The sequence below is a fragment of the Sus scrofa genome, chromosome 13 (genome assembly GCF_054392235.1).
Source record: "Sus scrofa isolate SSC_HxYL_T2T_F1_AM1 chromosome 13, Sscrofa_HxYL_maternal_Yorkshire_Landrace_v2.0, whole genome shotgun sequence".
Classification (NCBI taxonomy): domain Eukaryota; kingdom Metazoa; phylum Chordata; class Mammalia; order Artiodactyla; family Suidae; genus Sus; species Sus scrofa.
This window is the reverse complement of record NC_139395.1, coordinates 183,234,242-183,261,134: the sequence shown is the minus strand read 5'-3', so window position 1 is coordinate 183,261,134 and position 26,893 is coordinate 183,234,242. Positions and strand designations below refer to the sequence as shown.

Below are 26,893 nucleotides of genomic sequence, written 5' to 3'. Positions count from 1 at the left end.
GTTGGCCATTTGTATGTCTTCTTTGGAGAAATGTCTATTTAGGTCTTGTACCCATTTTTTGATGGGTTGTTTGTTTTTTCGTTGTTGAGGTGTATGAGCTGTTTGTCTATTTTAGATATAAGCCCTTGATAGTTGCATCATTTGCAAATATTTTCTCCTGGTCTGTAATATGTCTTTTTATTTCGTTTATGGTTTCCTTTGCTGTGCAAAAGCTTGTAAGTTTCATTAGGTCCCATTTGCTCATTTTTTGCTTTTATTTCCATTGCCTTGGGAAACTGACTTAAGAAAATATTTGTATGGTTTATGTCAGAGAATGTTTTGCCTTCATTCTTTTCTAGGAGTTTTATGCTGTCATGCTTTTAAGCCTTTAAGCCATTTTTAGTTTATTTTTGTGTGTGGTGTGACGGTGTGTTTTAACTTCGTGGTACTTTTTTATATGACATTAATTTTAGATTTTCTTTATATGATTATCATGATAGGAAAAAATCACATGACAATGACTTTTTTTTCTGACAACTTTATTTTCTTTATTCTCAGTGAAAACTTAAAAAAAAGAGAGAAATCCTCAGCTATCAGTTCAGGCATGAAGTATTTATTTGTATTGCTGTATCTAGGATATCTTTCATTTGTCAGTGAATATTGAACTAAACAGTTGAAACTCAGCGGTAACTTTGAATAGATTTTATTTGGGAGTGGTCTACCTGCTTGCTAAAAGTGAGTAAAGTTTATTGTAATTAATCACATCTGGAAACAAATAATTAACCACTTTATACTGATGCAATGAAATGGTCTCCAAAGTAAGCTTAACCTTGCCACTTTTTAAAAAACATAAAGTACACTGCTAATAATAGCTATTTATTTTGTACCAGGAATTATCCTGGATTTTATCTTTTTTTTTTGCCTTTCTAGGGCCGCTCCCGCGGCATATGGAGGTTTCCAGGCTAGGGGTCTAATCGGAGCTGTAGCTGCCGGCCTACGCCACTGCCACAGCAACTCAGGATCCAAGCTGCATCTTCGACCTACACCACAGCTCACAGCAATGCCGGATCCTTAACCGACCAAGCAAGGCCAGGGATCGATCCACAACCTCATGGTTCCTAGTCAGATTCGTTAACCACTGAGCCGCAACGGGAACTCCGTATCCTGGATTTTAATATATTATCTGTAATTAAGGTAATATTAAATTCATTTACCAGAAACTTAGACTGAGAAACTTAATAACTTTGCTAAGGTTATATAGCTACTAAATGACAAAGCCAAGTCTGTCTGATTCCAAAACCTGTATTCTTTCCACAGTGCTACCACACTACCTGGTTTATTTTGCTAACTGTAAAAACAATCCCCATAGGTAAGAATAAATCTTGGTGTGAAGTTAGATAACTAAGTAAGGAAAATAAATGTAGAATTGTGTTTATATTATAAAATAGCATCCATGAAATAAATGAGAACAATTGATATTTGTTTTTAAATATTTAATATTTTTTAAACTTTTTAAAAACATTTAATTTTTTAATTTAGTTTTTTTTTTTTTCCTTTCTTTTTAGGGCTGCTCCTATAGCATATGGAAGTTCCTGGGCCTAGGGATTGACTTGGAACTGGAGCTGCCAGCCTACACCACAGCTATAGCAACACAGGGTCTGAGCTGCATCTGCAGCCTATACTGCACCTTGTGGCAACATCAGATCCTTAACCCACTGAGCGAGGCCAGGGATCAAACCTGCATTCTTGGGTTTTTAACCTGCTGAACCACAGTGAGAACTCCTAATTCAGCTTTTTAAAATTTTAATTTTTTTATTTAATGTTTTTATTCAAAAAACTGAATTTTATTTTTAAACTTAAAAATTAAACTAATTTTATACTTATTGAAGAGTACACTTGTCAAGATCAGGAAAGTAACATTGTATAATATTCACTAAATTACAGACCTTATTAGAAATTTACCAGTGTTCTAACCAGTGCTCTTTTTCTGTTCCAGAATGTTAATTTCTGATCTTACATTGTATTTAGTTGTTATTTCTCCTTATTCTCTTCTATACTGTAACAATTCTTCAGATCAGTTTTTGTTTGTTTTTAAATATCCTGCAATTTGGGTTCATCTGATAATTTCTCATGATTGGAATGAGGTTATGCATTTTTGGCAAAAGTGCTACAAAAACTCTCTTGTCTTGAGGCATCATAACGAGATTTATGATAATAACATGCTTTATTACTTACTGGTGATATTTACCTTGATGGCTTTGTTAAGTTTGTGCTTGTGGGTTTTCTCCACTCCAAAGTTACTATCTATCTATTTGTAGTTGATAATTCTCTTGGGAGAGATATTTTGAGACTGCAAATCCTACATCTCCTCCAGCTTGGCTCACTAATATTAGTGTTGAACCATGGTTCTTGTATGCAACATTCATTACTTTGTACAGTATTTGCTTAATGGTGATTCTCTATTTTTCTCCTTTCTTCTATGTTTATTGATTGGTATTCTACTGTGAAGAAGAGCTGTCTCATTTCTAGCATTTATTGATAAAATTGATTATTTGTATCAGTATGGACTCATGGATATTTATCTGGTTCCACGGATTAAAGTCCAGTACTATCATCGTATATTTTATTGTTCAAATTGTTCTAGCTTTAGCTGGTTGGAGTGACTTCAGGTTGGTTCCTGCATTCTTTTTTTTTTTTTTTTTTTGGTCTTTTTGCTATTTCTTTGGGCCGCTCCCACGGCATATGGAGGTTCCCAGGCTAGGGGTCCAATCGGAGTTGTAGCCACTGGCCTATGCCAGAGCCACAGCAACGCGGGGTCCGAGCTGCGTCTGCAACCCACACCACAGCCCACGGCAACGCCGGATCCCTAACCCACTGAGCACAGCCAGGGATCGAACCTTCAACCTCATGGTTCCTAGTCAGATTCGTTAACCACTGCGCCATGACGGGAACTCTGGTTCCTGCATTCTTATATCCCATCATTATTTCAGCATTTCATTACTTTCTGGCAGCACAAAATGTTCCAGTCTTTTCTTGATATTTTCCCTGCTCCATTTCTGCCAGAGGGGGGCTTGAGCAGCTCAAGTTCCCTGAGCTTAAGGAGCCCCCCAAGTTCCTCATACTGAAGAATAGTGTTTAGAAACCAAGATTTGGGCCCTAAGAGTGTATATTACTACTGAGGTGTCATTGTTCCTAGGCTCTTTCAATGTACAGAGCTAGGAAATACTTACAGATACAGTAGCTATATTATAAATGAATAGCATAATCATGCTGAAAGGGATATCAAAAAAGGCTAACTTAATATTTCTTACAGTGTTTATTTTAGGTATTTAGGTTTACAGATTTATTCAATGCATAGATTGGCATATAGTATAGCCATTTTTTGAAGCTCTTAGAATGGAAGGTAATTGTGGTGTGACTTCTGGTTTGTTGGTCAACTTTTAAAAGTGCGTGTTTTTAAACTGTGAACTGTGAGGTGTTTGAAATGAAATTGATGCCGATGGGAAGTTTCAGGTGGGAAAATGACAGGGATTTGAATGGCCAAGTAATAGTGAAGTCATGCTTGATTTTGTGTTAATGATCTAGTCTATTATTACCTAGATATAGAAATTAAGAGGATTGTTTGCTTAGTGACAAGCTTGTATTTGTTAGTTTTCATTGTTATGTGAGAAAAAAGGAGAGCTCGGTGAAGAAACAGATAACCATATTTGAGCACTTTACATTTTTTGGTTCCTAAACTCCTACGTTTGTATTATTTTTATAGATTTGTGTATTGGTCAGCTCTGGCTGCCATAACAAAATATCACAAACTTGGCAGCTTAAACAGTAGAAATTTATTTTCTCAGTTCTTGAGGCTAAGAATTCTGAGGTCAGGGTGCCTGCATGGTCAAGTACTGATGAAGATGCTCTTGCTTGCAGACTGCTGTCTTCTCTGTGGCTTCACCATGGCCTTTCCTCAGTGCATAGTTGTGGAGGGACGGAGCACTCTCTCTCTCTCTCCTTCTCATCCTGTAAGGCCAACAATACTATCTGATTAGGACCCCTCCCTTTAGGCATCATTTAACCTTAATTACTTCCTATAATCCTGTCTCCAGATACAGTCACACTAGGGATAAGACTTCAATGTATGAACTTTAAGGGGACACATTTCAGTCTGTAGTAGTTTGGATGGTGTATTTAATGTTTTAAAGTAAAGAATATAACCCTTGATACAGTAATTCTTTAATATAACAGTAAAGGCTGTTACTTGTTATAATACTAAAGAAAAAGAAAAAAATGTAAGATGGGTTGCTTGCTGCACAATGGCCTGGTAGAACACATTCAGATTATGATGTCATGGTGTCAGCTTTCATTAGCTGAGTGCTTAGGAGAACAGTTACAGTGCAGGAGAAAAATTTCAAAAAGACAGTGTAATATATAGTTTTACATATGTTAATATTTAAAAGAGAAGTAGTGTTATAATGAATATTATAGTGTTGTTAGTGTCTGGCATGACATTAAACAAAATAAAACGATACAGTCAGCCCTCTGTATCTAGGCTCCATATTTGTGTATTCAACCAGCTATGGATCAAAAATATTTGGAAAAGAAATTCTAGAAATTTTCAGAAAACATAACTTGAATTTGCTTTGTGCTAGTAGCTATTTACATAGAATTTACATTGCATTAGGCCTTATAAGTAATCTAGAGATGATTTTAAAGTATATGGAAGGATATGTATGTATGTAGTTTATATGCAAATATACCATTTTATATAAAGGACTTGAGCATCTGCAAATTTTGTTATGGGGTGGGGAATCCTGGAACCAATCCTCTGCAGATACTGACAGTCAACTGTATATTAATTTCAGCTAGTGTTGTTTATGTCCCTTCAAGGGTATTGTGGCAAACCTGTTGGAGGTGTGCCCACGGTACTTTTATTGTGTTAGCTTTGGGCTCAGCTGAATCAGGCAGGGTATTAATAGCTAAATTTTGGTGAATAAGGGAAGCTACAATGAGAATAGAACCTAAGAAAGTAGAATGCTTCTCTTCTAAGGAAATAAACCCAGCCCATAAGTAGGAGGTGAATAAGGTTTTAAGTAGAAATGTATTAGGGCACACTATTTGGGACTAAAGATAGGAAAAATGTGAGACGTCAGATATTGATTTTTTAATGTGGCACCAGGATTGTGTTGTGGAGGCCAAAAAGAGGCAATAAAGGTGGTCAGACGCTTTAGTGAAGAGAAAATTTAAAGCCAGGGAACCACTGTTTATCTAACAATCTTTTCTTCTATTTTATTTTTTGCTTGTAGTGGTTTGGAAAAAATCTGTCCTTCTACTTAGAGTCATCATAGTTAGTAGTAGTTTTTACTTCCTAGCAAGTAAAGACTACTAGATATAGAAGGGGACACAGTTTCACAGAGATAATACCCTCTAGCTTTCTTTTTTATCCATATATGTTTCTAGAAACACTGGAGACATGCCAGCCACCTGGCATTGCAGTTTGCAGTTGTCAAAGAACTGTGAAGGGTCTGGGATTTTATCTAAGGCAGTTGCCACAGTTTCATGAATGCTGGCCTAAGACATGAAACTCCTGGGTCAGAGATAACAGACTTTGTTACTCATGGCATAGTAAGCAGCATGAGCTTCAAGTTCATGATGGTTCCCTTTGCCCCTCAAGTTTCACAAAGGTGATGTGAATGGCCCAGGTTGATCCTGAACTCATAGTAAGTTTATATCTCGGCTCAGGAACATCAACTTAGAAAGTCCTATTCTTTCATAGTGGTTTGCAAGCATATCTGTCTGACCTGGGCTCTAGAGGGAGACATTGTCATGCTTATACTGGACAGTAAACAGGTTCACTGCTTTGGAGGGAGACATCATCTGTTTTTCAAGAATGTTTCCTATAAACATCTTTGAAAGGATGAAGGCAGTCAGGGCCTCTTTTAAATTGTGGAAATACATGAGACCCCTGGAAAATTGTCTCCAACAGGAAATGATTAGTATGTAAAGTCCTTGAGCTCGCTCTGAATGTCCTTGGCTTTTCTGCTCTGCTCTGCTCTGCTCTACTCTAGTTTTACCAGCTTTTAAATTATGAGTTGGCAACCATTTTGTGTAAAGAGGCAGATATTAAATATTTTAGATTCTGAGACGTGGTTTCTGTCAGAACTACTCAATGTGTTGTAGTAGGAAAGTAGCTATAGATAATATGTAAGTAGATGAACTGATTGTGTCCCAGTAAGCCTTTATGGACATTGAAATTTGAGTTTCATATGATTTTTATATCACAAAATTTTTTTTCAACCATTTGAAAATGTAACATCCATTCTTAGCTTGTTGATCATACAAAAGTGGGTGTCAGGCCAAATTTGGCCCACATGCCAGTTTGCCAACATGTTTTAAAAGATGAATTTCTAAAATAAAATAGTTTTATTATAGCAGTCGTGCATGCGAGAGATTATAATTAACATTTTGTAGTGATTGATAGTTTTAAAGTGTTTTCTCATAAATTATGCCTGTTTAGCTTCAGAGTAAATCTGCAAGATAAACATTATTACCTCCATTTTATGGTGAGGAAACTAATGCACAGAGAAAGATGACTTAACTGAATTCATAAAACTAGATAAGTGACAGATTGATTATATTCTATATTGTTTTCTCCATAATAAGAACTTTCATAATCAGAGCATCATGCCACTCTTTAATCCTCATTTGTTTCCAGAATGTTTAGAGTTTGGTCTTATAAATAATAATGATAATAATAGATTAACATGCTTATTTATAATTTTATTACTATATTTTGTGGTATAGCTATTTTAATATTTGATAATCGATGATTTGACAAAGGCTAGATATGGGATGTGAAGGCATCTGTTACAACATTTGGCAAAGATTTGGCAGTTGAACAGTGTGGTTGTTCATACATTTTATTTCTTTTCCACATTTTCAAATATAATTTATTTTCAGATGTATACCATGAAACCGTAAACAAAGAACTTTCTTTCCCTTCTCAATTATTTGTGTTCATGTTGAACTAATGTTTTAATTTATCTGATGTTTTTCCAGTTTTTTAAACTTGTGTTGAGAACATTTTCTCTAATAAAGTGCTTTTTTGATTGTTTCCCTATTAGGTGGTTGAAGATTATGCTGGAAGATGGCAGGTCCCTTTGCCACAGCTTCAGGTTCTTCAGACTGCACTTTGCTGTTTTACTTCAGCCAGTGCATCATTCCCAGATGAATGTGAGCACGTACAATATGTTTTGAGTAGCCTTGCTCTGTAAGTACTCTTTACTTATAAAAGTATTTTCTTGATGCATTTGAGAATTCATTTTTGATTATTTTCTCTGTGTAAGGAACCTTTCCTAAAAAAAAAAAAAAAAAAAAACCCGTCCTAAAGTCTTCCCTCAAAAAGGAAATTTCTGTTTCTTAATTTAAGTGTTTAGGTTTAATTTCGAATATTTAACCACTATTTTAGTTTCGGAATTAAATGAAATTGTTATATAGATTCTTAGGGTCACTACCAGCACTTTCCTTTCCCTTTTAATTCCTCAGATTGCCTTAGCAAACTTTAATGGTAAATCCCAGAATGTAGCAATTGAGGCCATCATATTAGCAGAGGGACCTTAAATCAGGCCAAAAAGAGGTTAGGAAACTTTGGTTTTTAAAAATACTTGTAAAGGACTTCAAGTTAAAGATCACAAACTGAGTACTTTATTTGTCCTTTTTGTCATCCTAGATCCTACTAAATTAGTACAGAAATAAAAAAGGGAAGTACAGTGAAAAGAAAATAGAGAAGAGTCATCAATGAATGACAAAATTTTAACAATTTTCTATGGGAAAGAAAACAGATAGAGGAATGATCTTTGAAACATGGCAGAGCAAGTCACAACTTATTTATTTATTTATTTTGGTGCCTCAACTTATATCATAGTATTCATAGTATTCATTTATTAACATTGCAAAATACAATAGAAAATATCAGAGTATGTCTCATAGGATAATTATTATTTTATGAATTTTTTGTTTTATATATTTTTATGCATACATATACTTTATTATTAGTAAAATATTTTTTGAAACTGTGGGTATCGTTAAAAAAAAATTATCCCCTGCCTTAAAAGAAGACTGTCCTGCTTCCCTTCCCTTGGAATCCTAGGGAGGTGTAGAATTTGAACATGCAAGGTATGAAATAGAGAGTAGTGAATGAGATACTTTGGGAAAATACAGATAAAGGAGTTAATTGCAGTTTTTCTATTCAGGCCATTCACCAGACCTTAAGGCCAGGGTAAAGTAGGGAAGCATCATTGCTACTTTCTTTTTCCCTCTAAAGAAATTAATTGACTTTGGAGCAGTTACCTTTGTATGCTGGCAATTAACCGTTCTTCTTTAAGACAGCTAGCTAATCACTTAATTACCCTAAAGACAAACTTACCAGTCCTCAAACTCTAGACAGCTTATAGTGCTCCCTGATTATGGCATTATTCTTAAATATTGATGAATATTCAGTAATCATCAGACATTTGAGGAATGCATGAAAAAAAATACAGTGAAAAAAAACTAAAAAAAATTCTGGGAGTTCCCGTCGTGGCGCAGTGGTTAACGAATCCGACTAGGAACCATGAGGTTGCGGGTTAGGTCCCTGCCCTTGCTCAGTGGGTTAACGATCCGGCGTTGCTGTGGCTCTGGCCTAGGCTGGTGGCTACAGCTCCAATTCGACCTCTAGCCTGGGAACCTCCATATGCCGCGGGTGCAGCCCAAGAAATAGCAACAACAACAACAACAACAAAAGACAAAAAAAAAAAAAAAAAAAAAAAATTCTGGACGAAACAGTGTTAAAGTTGAAAACAAAAAATTTAAAAGAGATATAAATCTGTAATTAGCATTTTCAGAGAAACCTGAGAGGACATTAAAACCTCAACATGCTGTGTAAAAGGAAAAATGAGGTATACCAAAAATGAGTTTGTAGAAATTAAGAAAATATGATAGTTAAAATTTAAAATTCTATAGGAGGGTATTCTTTGGTGGTGTAGTGGTTAAGGATTCAGCCTTGGAAACTTCCACACCCTGTGAGCAAAGCAAAAAAAATAAAATGGGAGTTCCCGTTGTGGCTCAGTGGTTAACGAATCTGAGTAGGAACCATGAGGTTGCAGGTTCGGTCCCTGCCCTTGCTCAGTGGGTTAAGGACCCAGCGTTGCCGTGAGCTGTGGTGTAGGTTGCAGACGCGACTCGGATCACACGTTGCTGTGGCTCTGGTGTAGGCCATCGGCTACAGCTCCGATTAGACCCCTAGCCTGGGAATCTCCATATGCCGCGGGAGCAGCCCAAGAAATGGCAAAAAATAAAATAAAGTAAAATAAAATAAAATAAAATAAAATAAAATAGTTAAAGTGGTAAATTTAAAAAAATTAAATAAGTAAAATTAAATTCTGTAGGGCATTTGAAAGGTAAAATTGAAGAAATAATTCAGAATGTAAAACAAAACCATAGAGAAGAAATGTGTTAAAAAAAATTGATACAGTGGCTTCATAAAGGAGGTTCATTATTGTATGTGCTGGAGTTCCAGAAGAAGAACTTAAAGAATATACATTAGAGAAAAATTTCAAAGACATAATAAAAGAATTTCCCAAAAATAAAAGCCATAAGCTTCCAGACTGAAAGAGCCCAAGAAGTGTTCAGCATAGTGAATATAAAAGATACTCAGCTAAACACTTCATTTTGTGATTTGAAAATACCAAGAATGAAAAAAACAGATTTGAGCACCTTCTAGAGAGAAAAAACTAGGTTACCTACAAAGGAACAAACATCAGATTGATATCAGTCTTCTTATAACCAACAGTACACGGTAGTTTGTAATGAATCAGTGTCTCTAAAGAGTTGAAGAGAAATTATTTTCAGTGTAGAATTTTGTACTCATCCAAACTGTCAGTGAAGTATAAGACTAGAAACAATATTTCTAGGCATGTAAGGACCTGGAAGATTGACTTGTCTACATAATCTTTTTTGGGAAGTTATTAGAGAATGTGCTCCAGAGGAATGGGGTGAAATATCAAAAGACCAGATGACAGTGGATTTAGAAAACCATAGCTTTTAGTTAAGGTAGAGGGAAGAATGGTCCCAGAATCACTGTAGGTCTTACAGATATGTCATCTCCAAGAGGGAACTATCCAGTAAAAATGGAGATTTGTAACTAATCTTGAGGATATGGAACCATATAGTTTTCTTCATGTAAATGATTCTTACTGACATTGTTTTTAAAGTACAAAAATAATTATAGTCATATAACTGAGGAAAATTATTAACCTATATAAGACTGTTTGATGGAAGGTGTGGGTTGAAAGTGAAGGACAAGGACACTAGTTCTCTTCCTTTAATTCTTATTTTACCAAATGGAGTGTCAGTAGTACATGAAACCATAAATAAACGTATAAGTAAAGTTATAAAAATAAAAGAAAAAATAATAATGAATAACTTTTGGGAAGATGGAACTGGTTGTATGAGGGGTTAAATTCTCTCACAGCAGGAAGTTGAGTAATACTGAAAATTGGTAAATCAAGAAATACTAGGAAAGCTTATTATCAGCAGCTATTAAAAATATTAGAAGTTGTTAATTCCGAGGCATTGGACTAGTGAGAGAGGGCTGAAGCCTTTCTGTATACTATATTGTTAAATCTTGAAGATATGTAAATTTCATATTTATATATGAACTGTATTTTTTGCATAAAGATTTTAAAGAGTACATGTACATGGTGCTGCTTTAAAAGTTTATTTATATGTGTTTAAAGTTGTAGGAGGGAGCTATGTGAAGTGATAGATATGTTAAAACTGGCTTAATTGTGATCAATTCACTATTTCTGTATACCAAAATATCAAGTTGTATACCTTATATATAATTTTTGTCAATTATGCCTCAGTAAAACTGAGAAAAAAAAATGTGGGAGAAAAGAGTTTAGAATATAATGTTATTTAGATTTGTAAGAGCATGGCAGTTTATTTTTTTTAAATATTTATTTTGTGATGCCTAAATGAATATGAGAAATATTAGGAGTTCTTGATTATAATTTAGAAATCTTAGGCTATTAGATGACTAAATCATGGAAGGTCAAGGGCTAGAACCAGTTTCATGATTCTCTAAATCCAGAGAATAAAATACCATCTAGAACTGTTCCTTTCCATCATTCTTTTGGCTTCATTCTCTTAGGGCTGCTGACTGTCTGGAGATTAAGTTTAGTTTAATAACCAAGGGAGAAGAAATCTCTGCTCCCACTTCTAATCCTCAAAATATTTTGGGAACTCAGGCCTAGCTTTGGTTATGTTCCCATTACTTGAACTAATCACCGTGTTGAGGACAGTATGGTAAGATTTTTGGCCGAGTGATGGCAAGGCAAGCCCATCCCATGGCTAGGGAAAATGGGACACTATGTTGGTGGCCCCGTGAGGACCACAGAAATGTTGGAGGGATAAGCAGTTTCCTCAAGAAGTGAGTGTAATAGTGTGAAAGAGAGGTAGTAGCTAGGTAGACAAAAATAATAGATGTCACTACAAAGAATATTTTTATATGATATTTTGAAAGGTACCAAAACAATTTCAATTATTTTCTGCTGATTTCTGAGGAAAATTAAATAAGTGTTGAAAGAATTACATTATTTGTAAGCAAGAAGTAGTATTCTTGATCCAGTGTCTATTTGGATATTTTCCCCCCTTTCATCTCTATAATCTTTGTCAACTTTAGTGTTGTAATGTAAAAATGTACTTTAAAAAAATTAAGTCATTTATTGACTTGTTTCATTTTTTGCTAGCTTTTTTACTTCTGCTTATGAAAAGAATAATGAATTAAGCAAAAGCAAATCTTATCTATCTTTCTAGGCAAAAGAAAATAAATTATCTTGGTGGTTTGTTAAATAGTAATGTTTCTTGTAAGGAAAACTTTCTGCATTATTTAAATTTACTTTAACTGAAAAGATAATTTTACTTTTGATACCAGAAGAAAAATGGGGAAATAGCAACATGATAGTACCATTCAAAGAGCAGTAAGTCTATAATAGTGTTCTATTTAAATATTTAAGCCAGAAAACTAAAAATTATTATTATTCCATAATTATTCCTTCATTCATTCTATAAATCTCTGTACTTGGTTCTAGGAATAAAATAGAAAAGATAGATAAGTTCTTGTTTTCACAGATCTTATAGAGCTAAGTTATTACACAAGCAGCTCCACTATTATGTGTTGAAATTATGAAAGAATTACAGGGTACAGTGAGAGAGTATAACAGGAGACCTGACTTGGTCTGGGAGGTAGGGAGAATTTGCTTGGTTAACTAATACTTGAGCTGAGCTCTGAAGGAATGATGGAAATAAATTTGATGAAGGAGCAAGAGACTCCAAGGAATGGCAAATAGAATGTTCAAGGTACCTGGAAAGGATGTCAGGATATTAATGTAGTTCATATGCCTCGTATCTGTTTGCAGAATTCTTATGATGTATATCATGTATTTTATATTTTTATTTATAACAAAAAAGTATAGATAAGCTAAATAAGTAGTGTCTCTAATATTGTCATATACTTGTGTGTGTGTGTGTGTGTGTGTGTGTGTGTGTGTGTGTGTGGTATGAGTATAAAAGATATATCAAGAAACAATAAATGGAGTTCCCGTCATCCCTCAGCGATTAATGAACCCGACTAGTATTCATGGGGATGCGGGTTCGATCCCTGGCCTTGCTCAGTGGGTTAAGGATCCGACGTTGCTGTGAGGTGGTATAGATTGCAGACATGGCTCCTATCTTGCATTGCTGTGGCTGTGGTGTAGGCCAGCAGCTACAGCTTGGATTCGACCCCTAGCCTGGGAACCTCCATATGCTGTGGGTGCAGCTCTAAAAAGACAAAGAAAAGAAAAGAAAAAAAAAGAACTCCAACAAACAGCCTAACTTTAGATGCCAAGGAATCATAGTAAGAGGAACAAACAAAGCTCAGAGTTAGCAGAAGGAAGGAAATAAAGATCAGAGTGGAACTAAATGAAATAGGGACTGAAAAGGCAGTAAAAAGATTGATGAAACTAAGAGTTGGTTCTTTGAGAAGATAAACAAAATTGACAAACCTTTAGCTAGACTCACCAAGAAAAAAAGAGGCCTCACAATCATAACTGAAATAGGAGAGAGTATAAGCTGATTCCACAATACAAAGGATCATGAGACCACATTCATCTCATGGTATGCATGGGGGCTTGGTTCCAGCACTTCACTGATACCGAAATCCATGGATGCTCAAATCTCATATATAAAATGGCATATTTACATATTTACATATAACCTAAGCACATTCTCTGATATGCTTTAAATCATTTCTATATCATTTATAATATCTAGTACAATGTAAATGCTATGTAAATCATTATATGTTGTGAGCCACATGGGAAGTCCAGTAAATCATTATAAATACAAAGTAAATGCTATATAAATCATTGCCAGTGCTCAGCAAATTCAAGAATTCTGGATTTTTTTTTACCCAAATGTTTTCCATCTGTGGTGGACTGAATCCATGAATGTTGAGTGTACAGATATGCAGGGCTGACTACTATGAAGACTTATACTCCAGTAAATTGGACACCTGGGAAGATGTGGATAAATTCCTGCAAACATACTGTTTACCAGAACTGAATCATGAAGAAATAGAAAATCTAGGTAGTCCAGTTACTAGTATGGAGATTGCATCAGTAATTCAAAACTTCTCAACAAACAAAAATCTAGGACCAGACAGTTTTACTGGTGAATTCTACCAAATAGTCAGACAACTAATACCAGTCTTTCTCAAACTCTTCCAAAATGTAGAAGCAAAGCAAACACTTACAGGCTCATTTTACAAGGCCAGTATTACCTTAATATCAAAACCAGACAAGGACATCATGAAAGAAAAGTGCAAGTCACTGTCCCTGATGAACATAGATGCAAAAATCCTCAACGAAATATTAGTAAAATGAATGCAACAATACATTAAAATTTTGACAGAAATAGAAATAATCTTTAAAATTCCTAAAATTTGTATGGAACTACAAAGAAACCCTTAAGAGGCAAGGCATTCTTGAGAAAGAAGGACAGAGCTGGAGGCATCATGCTTCCTGATTTCAAACTACAGTTGATCCTTGAACAGTGTGGGGATTTGGGGGACCAATTCTCCCACCTCTTATGCAGTTGAAAGTTATTTCTGTTTATGTAAAAACCCAGGTATAAGTGCAGTTCAAACTTCTGTTGTTTGAGCATCAACTGTATATTACAAATCTATAGTAATTAACAAAGTATGGTACTGACATAAAAACAGACACGTAGATCATTGAACAGAATAGACCAAAATTAAACCAACACATATAGGGTCAATTAATTTATAACACAGCAGCTAAGACTATACAGTGGGAAATGGATAGTCTCTTTAATAAATGGTGTTGGGAAACTGGACAGCCAAGTGAAAAAGAATGAAGTTGGATCACTATTTCATATCATATATAAAAATCAGCTAAAAATGGATTAAAGAATTGAATGTTAGACCTGAAACTGTGAAACTACTAGAAGAAAACATAGGTGGTAAGCGTCTTGATATTGTTCTTGGTGATAATTTTTTTTGGATTTGACACTAAAGGCAAATGAAAGAAACCAAAAAATCATCATTTGGGACTACATCAAACTAAGACATTTCTGCATAGCAAAGGTAATAACCATCAATAGAATGAAAAGCAGCTTTACTGAATGAGAGAAGAGATTTGCAAATTATATATCTGTTAAGGAGTTAATATCCAAAACATGAAGAACTCATACAACTAAAAAAAAAAAAAAAAAAAATCAGATTTTTTTTAAAAAGGGCAGATCTAAATAGACAGTATCGCAAACAAAACATATAGATGGCCAACAGGTACATGAACATGAGTTCATCATTACTGATCATCAGGGAAATGCAAATCAAAACCACAAGGGGTTATTACTTCACACTTACTAGAATGATTGTTATCAAAAAGACAAGAAAGAGTAAACATTGCAAAGATGTGGAAAGAAGAATCCCTGTGTGCTGTTTTGGGATATGTAAATTGGTGCAGCCACTATGGAAAGGACTGTGGAAGTTCCTCAAAAAGTTAAAAATAGAACTACCATATGATCCAATAATTCTACTTCTGAGTATTTATATGAAGGAAACAAAAACACTAACGCAAAAAGATTTTGCCACTCCTATGTTCATTGCTGCATTATTTACAGTAGCCAAGATATGGAAGCAACATAAGTGTCCATTAGTAGATGAAAGGATAAGGATGTGTGTGTGTGTGTGTGTGTAAAATTGACCATAAAAAAGAATGGAGTCTGGTCATTTGGGTCAGTGTAGATGGACCTTGAGAGTGTTATTCTAAGTGAAGTTAGTCAAATAGAGAAAATCAAATATCCTAATGATTTCAGTTACATGTGGAATCTAAAAATAAAATAAAACTGAACTCATGGATACAGAGAACAGATTGGTGGTTGCCATGGGTTGGGGTTGGGAGTGGGCCAAATGGGTGAAGGTAGTTAAAAGGTACAAAATTCCAGTTATTAAATAAATACATCATTGGATCTTTTGTATAGCATGGTGACTGTAAAATATAATAATAACTGTATTATAAATGTGTAAGATGCTAAGAGTAGATTTTGTAAGCTCTTACGATAGAAGAAACATTGTGGCTATGTGTGGTGGTGGTTGTCAGACTTACTGTGATCATTTTGTAATATATGCAAGTATCAAATTATTATATTGTATACCTGAAATTAATATAATGTTGTATGTAAATTATATCTCAATTTTTAAAATTTACCAAGATGAAGGCACCAAGACATTTTTAAAATATTTAGTAAAAATAAATATGTGACTCATCTTGACTGTAGCCTATTGGTTATATTTTTCTTAAGCCATGGACTTGAAAAAGTGTTTCATTCTTATTTTGGACCTGGGGAGATAGAATATAATTTCCTGCTGGTCTTATAGGGAATAATCACAGATTTATTTTTGTTTCCTTTTTAATTTTCTTTTTGATTAAGATAGGTTTATACAAGTTTAAGATAAGTTTATGAGTAATTGATAAAATTTATAGATTACTTAAGTGAAGATCTAGTTAGGGAAATGTAAGTCTTGCTAGATAATTCAGTAGGGGGAATTTGATTTAATTCATAGAACCAGTTTCATAATTGTTAGATGATCTGAGAGAATAGACCAAGAAGATGCTGAGCCTAGACTTGGCAACTGTAGTTAATTTGCTGTTAGCCCTGGAAATGGAAGGATGAAGGAATGATGATGGAATGCTAAATTCAGAGACTGGAGATGGATGGTTGCTGAGGGAAAGAAGCATTGACCTGCGTGAGAGGAGACCTTAAAAGAGATATAATCACCGCTAAAGAGGATCCAGAAGAAGAAGGGCAGAGGCAAAAGACCCCTCATTGCTCCCTTCCTTCTAACTTTCAGTTTTCCACCACTGCCTCCCTTGGCCAAACCTAACCAATTAGCCAGTTGGTTTCTGCATGACATAGAGCTCTGTTCCCCAGCATCCCCTCAGTTTAGGTAATATAAATGTATTGAGAAGTTTTGGGATGGTGGTTATTGCCTTCCAGCCTTAAGGGAGGAACCAGCACCATTGGAAACCACTGAAGAATCACACACTGACCCAACATCCCTGGCCAGCACAGTGAGGAAGAAAGTTATTCCCCTGAAAATGGATCAGTCTTCCTTCATCCAAAAACGGCTGGGAGAACAGGAGCAGAGGGGACCATCACATGATTCTGGGGGCTGGGAGAGGTTTGCTGGACCCCAACGGTGGCTCCTTAAACACTAAGGGAGAAACAGATTCCTTCTCTGTGGGCAGAATTCCTCACCAGAGCCAATTCTTACCCTTTATAAGGCTGTTACTTCCCTAACACTTTCATCCTGTAGGTTCAGCACAAGTTTGTCAGCAGTGATGTAGATATGATTCTGTGGTGTACTGATTGTCTTGGAGATCAGAAACCTTTATTTTTGAAAGCTATTTCCACTGTTTTATTGAATTTTTGGTTGATAGATTTTTTAAAACAATGGACACCACTGTTTTTTGTTGTTTTGTTTTCTGATGAAGAGTCTGCCATCCTTATTTTTGTTTCCTTGTATATAGTGTGCCCTTTTTGGGAAGCTGTGTATGGTTCAGAATTCAAAAAGTATGGTGAGCATACAAAGAGATATCCTTCAATTTACATCTCCATGCACCTTAGTTTCCATTTCCTTAGGCAACTAATGTAATCATTCTCTTGGATTTCCTTCAAGAGTATTTTATGCAAATATAAGAAAAAAATCATATTTTACTTTTCTTCCATTTAACAAAAATGCTAATATGTATCCACACTGTCTGGAACCATTTCTTCACTTGGATGTCTTTCCCATCATAGAAAGATCATCATCAGTCACTAAAATGGCTGCAGAGTAGAGTTCCCATTATGGCACAGTGGAAACGAATCTAACTAGTAACCATGAGGTTGCAGGTTCGATCCCTGACTTTTCTCAGTGCATTAAGGATCTGGTGTTGCCGTGAGCTGTGGTCACAGATACAGCTCGGATCCTGCGTTGCTGTGGCAAAGCCCGGCAGCTATAGATCCGATTAGACCCCTAGCCTGGGAACCTCGATATGCCACGGATGTAGCATCCCCCCCAAAAAAAATGGCTGCAGAGTATTTCACTGTTACGGATATATAAAAATATAATTAACTGGCACTCTGTTAATGGGTATTTAGATTTTGTTCCATTCTGTCGCTATTACCAAAACCCTTTAATGAATTACCACACGTGTGGCCCTTGGAATATGTACAGGCATACCTTGTTTTGTTGAGTTTTACTTTATTCGATTCACAGATAATAGTTTTTTACAAATTGAAGGTTTCTGGCCAAACCGGAAACCTGGTTTCTCAAACCCTGTGTTGAGAAGGTCTGTTGGTGCCCAACAGAATTTGCTGATTTCATGTTTCTTTGTCATATTTTGGTAATTATCATAATGTTGCAAACTTTTTCATTATTACTACATTTGTTGTGATCTGTGATCAGTGATCTTTGATGTTACTGCCATGACCCAGTGAAGGCACAGGTGATGGTTAGCAATTTTAGCAGTAAAGTAGTTTTTAAATTAAGGTATATACCTTGTTTTTCTTATATATAATATTATTGACACCTTAATAGACTACAGTATAGTGTAAACATAACTTTTATATGTACTGGGAAACCAAAAAATTTGTGTGACTTGATTTATTGCAACATTCACTTTATTGTGGTGCTCTGGAATTGAATCTCTAGTATCTGAGGTATACCTATACAATGATATTTGTATATCATACAGGTATCCTAGAGTAGAATTGCTAGATCAGAATCTAAAGTTTGTCACTTTGGTAGTTCCCGTCGTGGCGCAGTGGTTAACAAATCCGACTAGGAACCATGAGGTTGCGGGTTCGGTCCCTGGCCTTGCTCAGTGGGTTAACGATCCGGTGTTGCCATGACCTGTGGTGTAGGTTGCAGACGCGGCTCGGATCCCGCGTTGCTGTGGCTCTGGCGTAGGCCGGCGGCTACAGCTCCAATTAGACCCTTAGCTGGGAACCTCCATATGCCGCAGAAGTGGCCCAAAGAAATAGCAAAAAGACAAAAAATAAAATAAAATAAAATAAAGTTTGTCACTTTGAAAGTGCCACATTTTCTCTATAGGAGTTGAACCATTTGTTATTAAGACCTAATTCCTACATCTTTGTCAATGCAGTGTTTTAAAACTTTTTAAAAATTATGATTATTTTCAAACCTACACAAAAGTAGAATACCATAATAACCTGCCCTTACCCATCATCAGGTTCAATAATTAATTACCAGTATATCATCAGTCTTATTTCATCTGTACCTCCACACTCCTTACCCATTGCTAGTTCTTTTTTTTATAATTTTATTGAGGGATAATTTCCATGTCATTAAGTTTATGCAATTTAAGTATAATTATATAGATTATAGTAAATTTATAAAGTTGTGCAGCCATCACCACAATCCAGTTTTATTACATTTTCTTCACCTTAAAAATTTCCCTCATGGCTCACTTTCAGGCAGTCCCCAGTCTGTCACCAGTCCAAGGCAACTACTGATCTGTTTTCTATCTTAGTAAGCTGCTATATCTAGACATTTCATGTAAACAATATCACATAATATGTAGGCTTTTACATATGAGTGTTTTCACTTAGAATAATGTTTTCGAGGTTCATTCATGTGTTAGCACTTATCAGTAGCTCATTCATATTTGTGCTGGATATAACCCATTGTACCTTTTGTTTATGCTTTCAGCAATTGATGAATATTTAGATTGTTTTCAGTTTTTTGGCTATGAATATTGGTGTAAAAGTGGACAAATGTTATTTCTCTTGAGTAGATACTTAGGAATGGAACTGCTAGATGCTGTGATAAGTTTATGTTTAACATCTTTTTAACATAGAACTGTTAAACTGTTTCCAAAGTGAGTATACCATTTAAAATTCTAACCCGCTGTCTGTAAGTGTTCCAGTGTCTGTACATCTTTACTAACCCTTGTTATTATTTGTCTTTTTCATAATAGCTGTTCTAGTAACTGTGTAGTGGTATGGCATTTTGCTTTTAATTTGCATATCCTCAGTGCTGTGCAAATATGTTTTCATGTACTTTTTTGTTATTGCATACCTTTGGCAAAATATTCACATCTTCTCACCATTTTTAAATTGGATTGTTTGTCTTCTAATTCAGTTATAAGAGTTCTTTATATATTCTGGACATATTTCCTATCAGATCAGATATGTGATTCGTAAATACTTTTTCCCACTCTGTGGCTTGTCTTTTCATTTTCTTATTCAAAAAGTTTATTGGTGCTTTTAAGAAATTTAATTTTGATGTTCCTTGTGCAGTCTCTCACATTTCTTATTCTTAAGCATTTTAGAATTTTTGGTTTCTACTTTTTACCAAATTTAAGAAATTTCTTCAAAAGTTTTTTTAGAAGCCACAATTATGTTTTCTTAAAGGACGCCACTTGAAGGGAATCCATGTTTGACCCACACCTTACTGATTGTTCTGTTCATTTTTTTCAGTCTTTTTAAAATTTATTTATTTATTTAGGGCCACACCTGTGGCATACGGAAGTTTCCAGGCTAGGGGTCAAATCAGAGCTGCAGCTGACAGCACATGCCACAGACACAGCAGCATGGCATCTGAGTTGTACCTGTGACCTACACCATAGTTTGTGGCAACGCAGGATCCTTAACCCACTGAGCAAGGCTAGGCGTTGAGTTCGCATCCTCAAGGACCCTGTTGGCTTCTTAACTCACTGATCCACAGCAAGAACTCCCCTTTTTTAGAGTGTGTTTTATTTTAGTAATGCTATATTTTGTTTTCACTGATATTGTCTTCTGCAGTATAATTTGGCAGTAATCCCACAAAATGTTTTTTTCATCTCAGATATATTTTTTATCTATAAAAGTTTTAATTGGGTCTTTTATGTCTTCCATTTCTCTGCTTAACATGATTATTCTTTACCTCGGAGTTGGCAGACTTTGGCCCATCAGATCAAATGCTGTCCATGGCCATTTTTTTGTTTTTGCTTTTAATAATGGCTCCCAAGCTAAGATGGTCTATGTATTTTTATTTATTTTTTTATCTTTTTATTTTTTTGCCTTTTCTTGGGCTGCTCCTATGGCACATGGAAGTTCCCAGGCTAGGGGTCTAATTGGAGCTGGCTTATGCCAGAGCCACAGCAACGTGGGATCCAAGCTGCGTCTGCGACCTATAGTACAGCTCATGGCAACGCCGGATCCCTAACCCACTGAGTGATGCCAGGGATCGAACCCACAACCTCACGGTTCCTAGTCGGATTCGTTAACCACTGCGCCACAATGGGAACTCCTAGTTTATGTATTTTTAAATAGTGGTGTTAAAACAAAAATGTGAGAGAGACCTTAATGTTGCCCAGAAAGCCTAAAATATTATCTAGCAACCCAGACTCCACCATAAACACAATTTAACAGTGGAAGAATTTGAAGCCAGTGGTGCACTGAATGAAGGTCATGATAGCAGTAGCCCATGTGATAGCAATAACACAAATCCACTTAACTCTTGACCAGACTTATTTAAATCCTCCACAGTAAAAGTAAGTGGAAGAAAAGGCATGTCTGTTTCCAGGCTCAAATATTAACATCAGTCTATACTTTTGTATATCATGAAATCCAATTTTTGGCTAAAAAAATACAAACACATAAAAAAGAGCAAGAAAAAATGCACTATCAAGAGTCAAAGCAATTTGTAGAATCAAATTCAGATATAAAGGTCTGGGGAGGAGTTCCTGTTGAGGCTCAGTGTGTTAAGAACCTGACTGTTATCCATGAGGATGTATATTTAATCCCTGGCCTCAGTAGGTGGATTAAGGATCTAGCATTGCTGCAAGCTGCACCATAGGTCCCAGGTGCGGCCTGGATCTGGCATTGCTGAGACTGTGGCACAGGCCAGGAGGTGCAGCCCTGATTTGATACCTGGCCTTGGAATTTCCATATGCTGCAGGTGTGGCCGTAAAAAAAAAATTATGTGAAAAAAAAAAGGTCTAGGGGAAATAGTGGATAAAATGGTTGAACATACTGAGAATTTCAACAGAGAGCAGGGACACTTTAAGTCTGATTCAAATAGAAATGCTGGAAATGGAAAAATAAAGTAACAAATGAATAATGCCTCTGCTGGGCTCATCAGTGAAGTCAACACAAATGAGGAAAGAATGCATGAACTTGAATACAATATAGGTAAAAAAAAAAAATTAAACTAAATGACAAAAAGGAAGAGAGAAGAAAGAACAGAATATCTGAGAACTTTGGGAATATATGAAACTGTATAAAATGTATCTGCTAGAATCCCAGAAGGAGAAGAAATACAAAGTAGTAGCCATGAATTTTCCAAATATAATGAAATTTAAACCACAAATCTAAGAAACTCAACAACAAGCAGGATAATTTTAAACACACACGTACATCCACACATTCATTCATTCATTCTCTCTTTCTCCCTGCCTTCTCTCTCTCTCTCTTTCCATATCTTTCTTCTTCTCAGACTACCATATAGATTCCCAGATGCAGCACATTCAAACTCAGAAAATTACATAGAAAATCTTGAAGGCTACCAAAGAACAAAGACATTACCAACTTTAGAAGACTACAGCAGATATCTCAGATTATACAAGAAGGAATAGTTAAATGACATTGTTAAAGTGCTGAAAGGGCAACAGTCTTTTAACTTTCAATTCAAGAGGGAGAAATAAAGATGTTTTCAAGGAAGCAAAAATTGATAGTCTTTATTCCCAGAAGATCTCAACTACCAAAAAAAAATATGTAGCACAAATATGCCAGACGAAAAATCTACCTAAAGAAATTCAGACATCTGAAAAGGGTACAAGCTTAAGATACATTCGACCCTTGAACAATTCAGGGGCTAGGGGTGCCACCCTCTTACACAATTGAACATTCATGTAGAACTTTACAGTTAGGCTTCCATTTCTGGTATTTTGCATCCATGGATTCAGCCAACCACAGATTGTATAGTACTTTAGTACATGTTTATTGAAAAAAAAATCTACATATAAGTGGACCTGCACAGTTCAAATCCATGTTGTTCAAAGGCCATCTATAAATATAAAATAGAATTTTAAAAAATTTTAGTGAAACAACTGTCCATTGAAGAGGTTGGCAAACAGTTTTTTTTTTTTTTTTTCTTAAAGTTTAGATATTTTAGACCTGTAGATCAGTGTCTGGTATAACTACGCAGTTCTGCTCATGTAGCACCAAAGCAGCCATGGTCTGAGAGCATAAATGAATGCATGTGGCTTTGTTCCAGTAAAAGTTTAGAAAAACTGGCAATCTGCCTATGGGTCATGTCTTTTAAATGCTGAGATTAAAGCAAAAATTGGAATGAACTATTATTGGTTTATAGCATTAAAATTAAAAAGAATTATAAAGATAGGATTATTATCGTATAAGTAAAGCAGTATATATATTTTGAAGCTAGGCTGGGACTTATTAAATATATAAATGTGTATATATAGTTATATATATAGAGAGAGAATGATATATAGATATAAAAATATAGAGAGACATATAGTAAACGCTAAGATAAACACTAAAAACATTGAATACAGTGGTGGGTAAAATGGAGTCATAAAATTACTCAATCCAAAGGAAGGTGGAAGAAGAGTGAAATGGAGCACGGAACAGAGAACAAATAGAAAACAACTATTAAGATAGTAGGTTTTACTCCTACACCTTTGGTGGGACTGTAAATTAGTGCAACCACAACGGAGAACAGTATGGAAGTTCCTTAAAAAACTAAAAATAGAGCTACAGTATGGTCCTGCAATCCCACTCCTGGGCATATATCCTGAGAAAACTATAATCCAAAAAGATACATGCACCTCTATATTCATAGCAGCACTATTCACAATAGCCAAGACATGAAAACAACCTAAATGCCCATTGACGAATGAATAAAGAATATACACACACACATATGTACACTATATATACTATATTATATATATATGTGTGTGGGTGGGGGCGGTGTATTAGCCTTAAAAAAGAATGAAATAATGCCATTTGCAAAAATTTGGATGAACCTAATTATCATGTTAAATGAAGTAAGGCAGACAGTGAAAAACAAATATATCACTTGTATGAGGAACCTAAAAAGGAAAAAGAAAAGTGCAAATGAACTTATTTTCAAAATAGAAATATATCCACAGACATAGAAAAGAAACTTACGGTTACCAAAGGAGAAAGGGGTGAGGGATATATTAGAGGCTTGGGATTAACATATACACACTGATGTATATAAAATAGATGACCAACAAGGACCTACTTATAGCACAGGGAACTATGCTCAATATTTTGCAGTAATCTATAAGGAAAAAGAATCTGAGAAAGAATGTATTCATATATATATATAACTGAATCATTTGACAGTACATCTAAAACTAAGACAACATTGTAAATCAACTATACTTCAATTAAGATAGGTTTTAATCCAAGCATGTTAAAAATTATATTACATATAAATTGTCCAAACCTATTAAAAGAGACAAATTAGTTGGTAAAAAGCAAGTTCTAAGACATATATCCATACCTCATACCCTTTTTTATATAAGCAGTCACACACTTTTCTACACTCTGCTTTTTTCACTTAATATTATATCTTGGAGATTACTCTATAGTGAAATAGACATAGTCCAAATTCCTTTTTACAACTTACAGTATTATGTAGATGCATCATAATTCATTCAGGGTGTCTTCCTGTTAAGTATTTGGATTGCTCCCATTCTTTTACAAATAATGCTATGATTAAAATCTTTTTGCTTATATCTTTTTGTGTGTTTGCCAGTAGATTTTGGGAGTAGGCTCCTAGAATCTGTGTCAAAGGATGAATAGATATGTAAATTTGCTAAATGGTCTCACAGTTCCCTTTATACAGCTTGTGCCATTTTGCAGTCTTACCCATAAAATGAGGCTTTTTTTTTTTTTGTACCTCTGAACTCACCATAGTTTTTGTTATCAAACATTTGATATTTTGCTGAACTAATAGAAAAGAAATAGAATGTCAATGTGATTTTAATTTGTATTTCTTTTTTCACATTTTTTCTCCAGCCCTTTCTCTCTCTCCTTTCCTCTGGGACCCCTATAATGTGAATGTAGATGTATTTAATGTTGTCCCAGAAGTCTCTTAGACAGTCTCTCTCTCTCTTTTTTTTTTTTTTTTTTTCTTTATTCTGTTCCATGGCAGTGATTTCCACCATTCTTTCAGCTCACTTGTTCATTCTACTGCATCATGTATTCTGCTCTTGATTTCTTTCTAGGGTATTTTTCATTGTAGTTATTGTATTGTTCATATCTGTTTGTTCTTTAAATCTAGCTCTTTGTTAAACCTTTACTTGTAATTTCTGTTTCTGTGCATCAGTTTTTTTTCTTGAGATCTTGGATCATATTTACAATCATTATTCTGAATTCTTTTTCAGATAGGTTGCCTGTCTCTACTTAGTTGTTCTTAAGGGATTTTGTCTTGTTCCTTTGTCTGGAACATTTATCTTTGCCATCTCATTTCATCTAACTTCTCTGTGGTCTCCATTCTACAGGCTGCAGTGATATAGCCTCTCTTGCTTCTGGTGTCTGCCCCCTGGTGGGTGAGGTTGTTCCATGGACTTGTGTAGGCTGCCTGGTGGGAGGGATTGGTGCCTGCCCCACTGATGTAGAGCTGGGTTTTGTCCCTCTTGTGGGCAGGGCCATGTTGAGGGGTTTGTTTAGAGCCAGCTACGTGTCCAGAAGGACTTTAAACGGCTTGACGCTGATGGGCGGGTCTCTGTTCCCACTGTTTGTTGTTTGGCCTGAGGCTTCCCAGCACTGGTGCCTAGAGGCTCTTGGGTGGGGCTGGTTCTTGTTTCCAAAATGGCCAATTCCCAGGGAGCTCATGCCAATGATTATTCCCTGGTGGCCTCTGCCTCCACTGCCTGCCCCCACAGTGAGCCACAGCTGACCTTTGCCTCACCAGGATATCCTCCAAGACACACAGCTAGGTCTGGCCCAGATTCCTATAAATTTACTGCTTTGCCCTGGGACCAGTGCATGTGAAACCTTGTTTGTGTACTCCTAGAGTGGAGTTGCTGTTTACTCCAGTCCTGTGGAACTCTTGCATTCAAGCCCCACTGACCTTCACGTGCTCTGGGGGTTCCTCTTCCTGATATAAGACCTCCAGGCTGGGGAACCTCATATGGAATTCAGAATTTGCACTCCTGTGGAGGACCTCCACAATATAGTTATTTTCCAGTTTGTGTGTCACCAATCTGGGGGATATGGGATTTGCTTATTATCATGAAAGCACCCATCTTACCATCTTATTGTGACTTCTTTGTCTTTGGGTGTAGAATACCTTTTTTTTTTCTTTTTTATTTGAGGTAATTTCTAGTTTTTTTTTTTTTTTGTTAATGGTTGTTCAGCAATTAGTTGTGATTTTGGTGTTTATGTGAGATGAGTTAAGTACTATTCTGCCATCTTCTTCCTCTTGTATTTCTCTTAATGTGAGTTAAAGTGAACATCTTTTTGCATATCTTGAAAGACCATTTATGAATTTCATAAGCTACCTGTTTATAGCTCAAGCCCATTTTCTATAAGTTAGTTGGACTTTTTCTGCTCAGTTTTCATTAGCTCTTTATGTATTAGGGATATTAACACCTTCCTGTGATGTAAGTTGTGAATATGTATTTTTTCATTTTATGTTTTCCTCTCCTTATGGCATTTATAGACATTTTTAAATGTAATTAAAATCTATTGGTATTATTCTATTGCTTCTAACTTTTGAATCATAGTTAAGAAAGATTTCTCTATAACCAAGTTATTTAGGATTTTTTTTCTGACATTTGTACTTTTTTATGTTTTTAATCCATTTTGTATTTTTTTTATGTTTGGAAGTTGGAACAAAGCAATTTGTTTTTTTAATTTTGGGTTATCTGATACGAAGTCAATATTTTCCCTATTGATTTTAGATACTGCTTTTGTCATATACATTTTTCACATGAAATTGCCCTATTTGGGAATTTTCTATTTGATTTCATTAGGCCACTTGTCCATGTGCCAATATAATGCTGGTTCAATTATAAAGGCTTTACAAAATGTTTTAATACTGGCTAGTTGCTTCTCATTGCTCATGCTATTTCATGGTTTTCCTAGATATTCAACTTTGTAATCAACTTGCTACTTTCAGAAAAACTTGAAGGTATGTAAATTTATAAATTAGTTAAGGAGAATTTAACTTACTGAAGTGTATTTTTTTATATACTATTTATCTTCCTTCAGTTCAAGAACACTGGAACACCAAGGCTGAAACTTCTTCATACATAAATGCTATTGATATCAT

At 35.3% G+C, this 26,893-nt stretch overlaps 1 protein-coding gene and 1 long non-coding RNA gene across 10 annotated transcripts in view; one reads left to right on the top strand and one right to left on the bottom strand.

Moving 5' to 3' along the window:
• ZNF654 (zinc finger protein 654) overlaps positions 1-26,893 on the top strand; it is an 88,001-nt gene that overhangs the window by 16,200 nt on the left and 44,908 nt on the right. For 4 of the 8 annotated variants that reach the window (XM_084989156.1, XM_084989155.1, XM_084989154.1 and 1 more), the window contains exons 2-3: positions 7,089-7,234; positions 26,707-26,752. Coding sequence is in view for 2 of the 8 variants with exons in the window: in XM_021070740.2 (XP_020926399.1) it covers positions 7,089-7,234 (146 nt within the window). In the remaining 6 variants the exon portion in view is untranslated. The remainder of the gene's footprint in view (positions 1-7,088; positions 7,235-26,706; positions 26,753-26,893) is intronic. The other 4 variants (XM_021070747.2, XM_021070740.2, XM_021070742.2 and 1 more) reach the window with 1 other exon arrangement.
• The window catches only part of LOC146397798 (uncharacterized), a 72,138-nt gene continuing 49,037 nt past the window's right edge, over positions 3,793-26,893 (bottom strand). For both annotated transcript variants that reach the window (XR_014823608.1, XR_014823606.1), the window contains one exon: positions 3,793-3,987. This is a non-coding gene — a long non-coding RNA (uncharacterized LOC146397798). The remainder of the gene's footprint in view (positions 3,988-26,893) is intronic.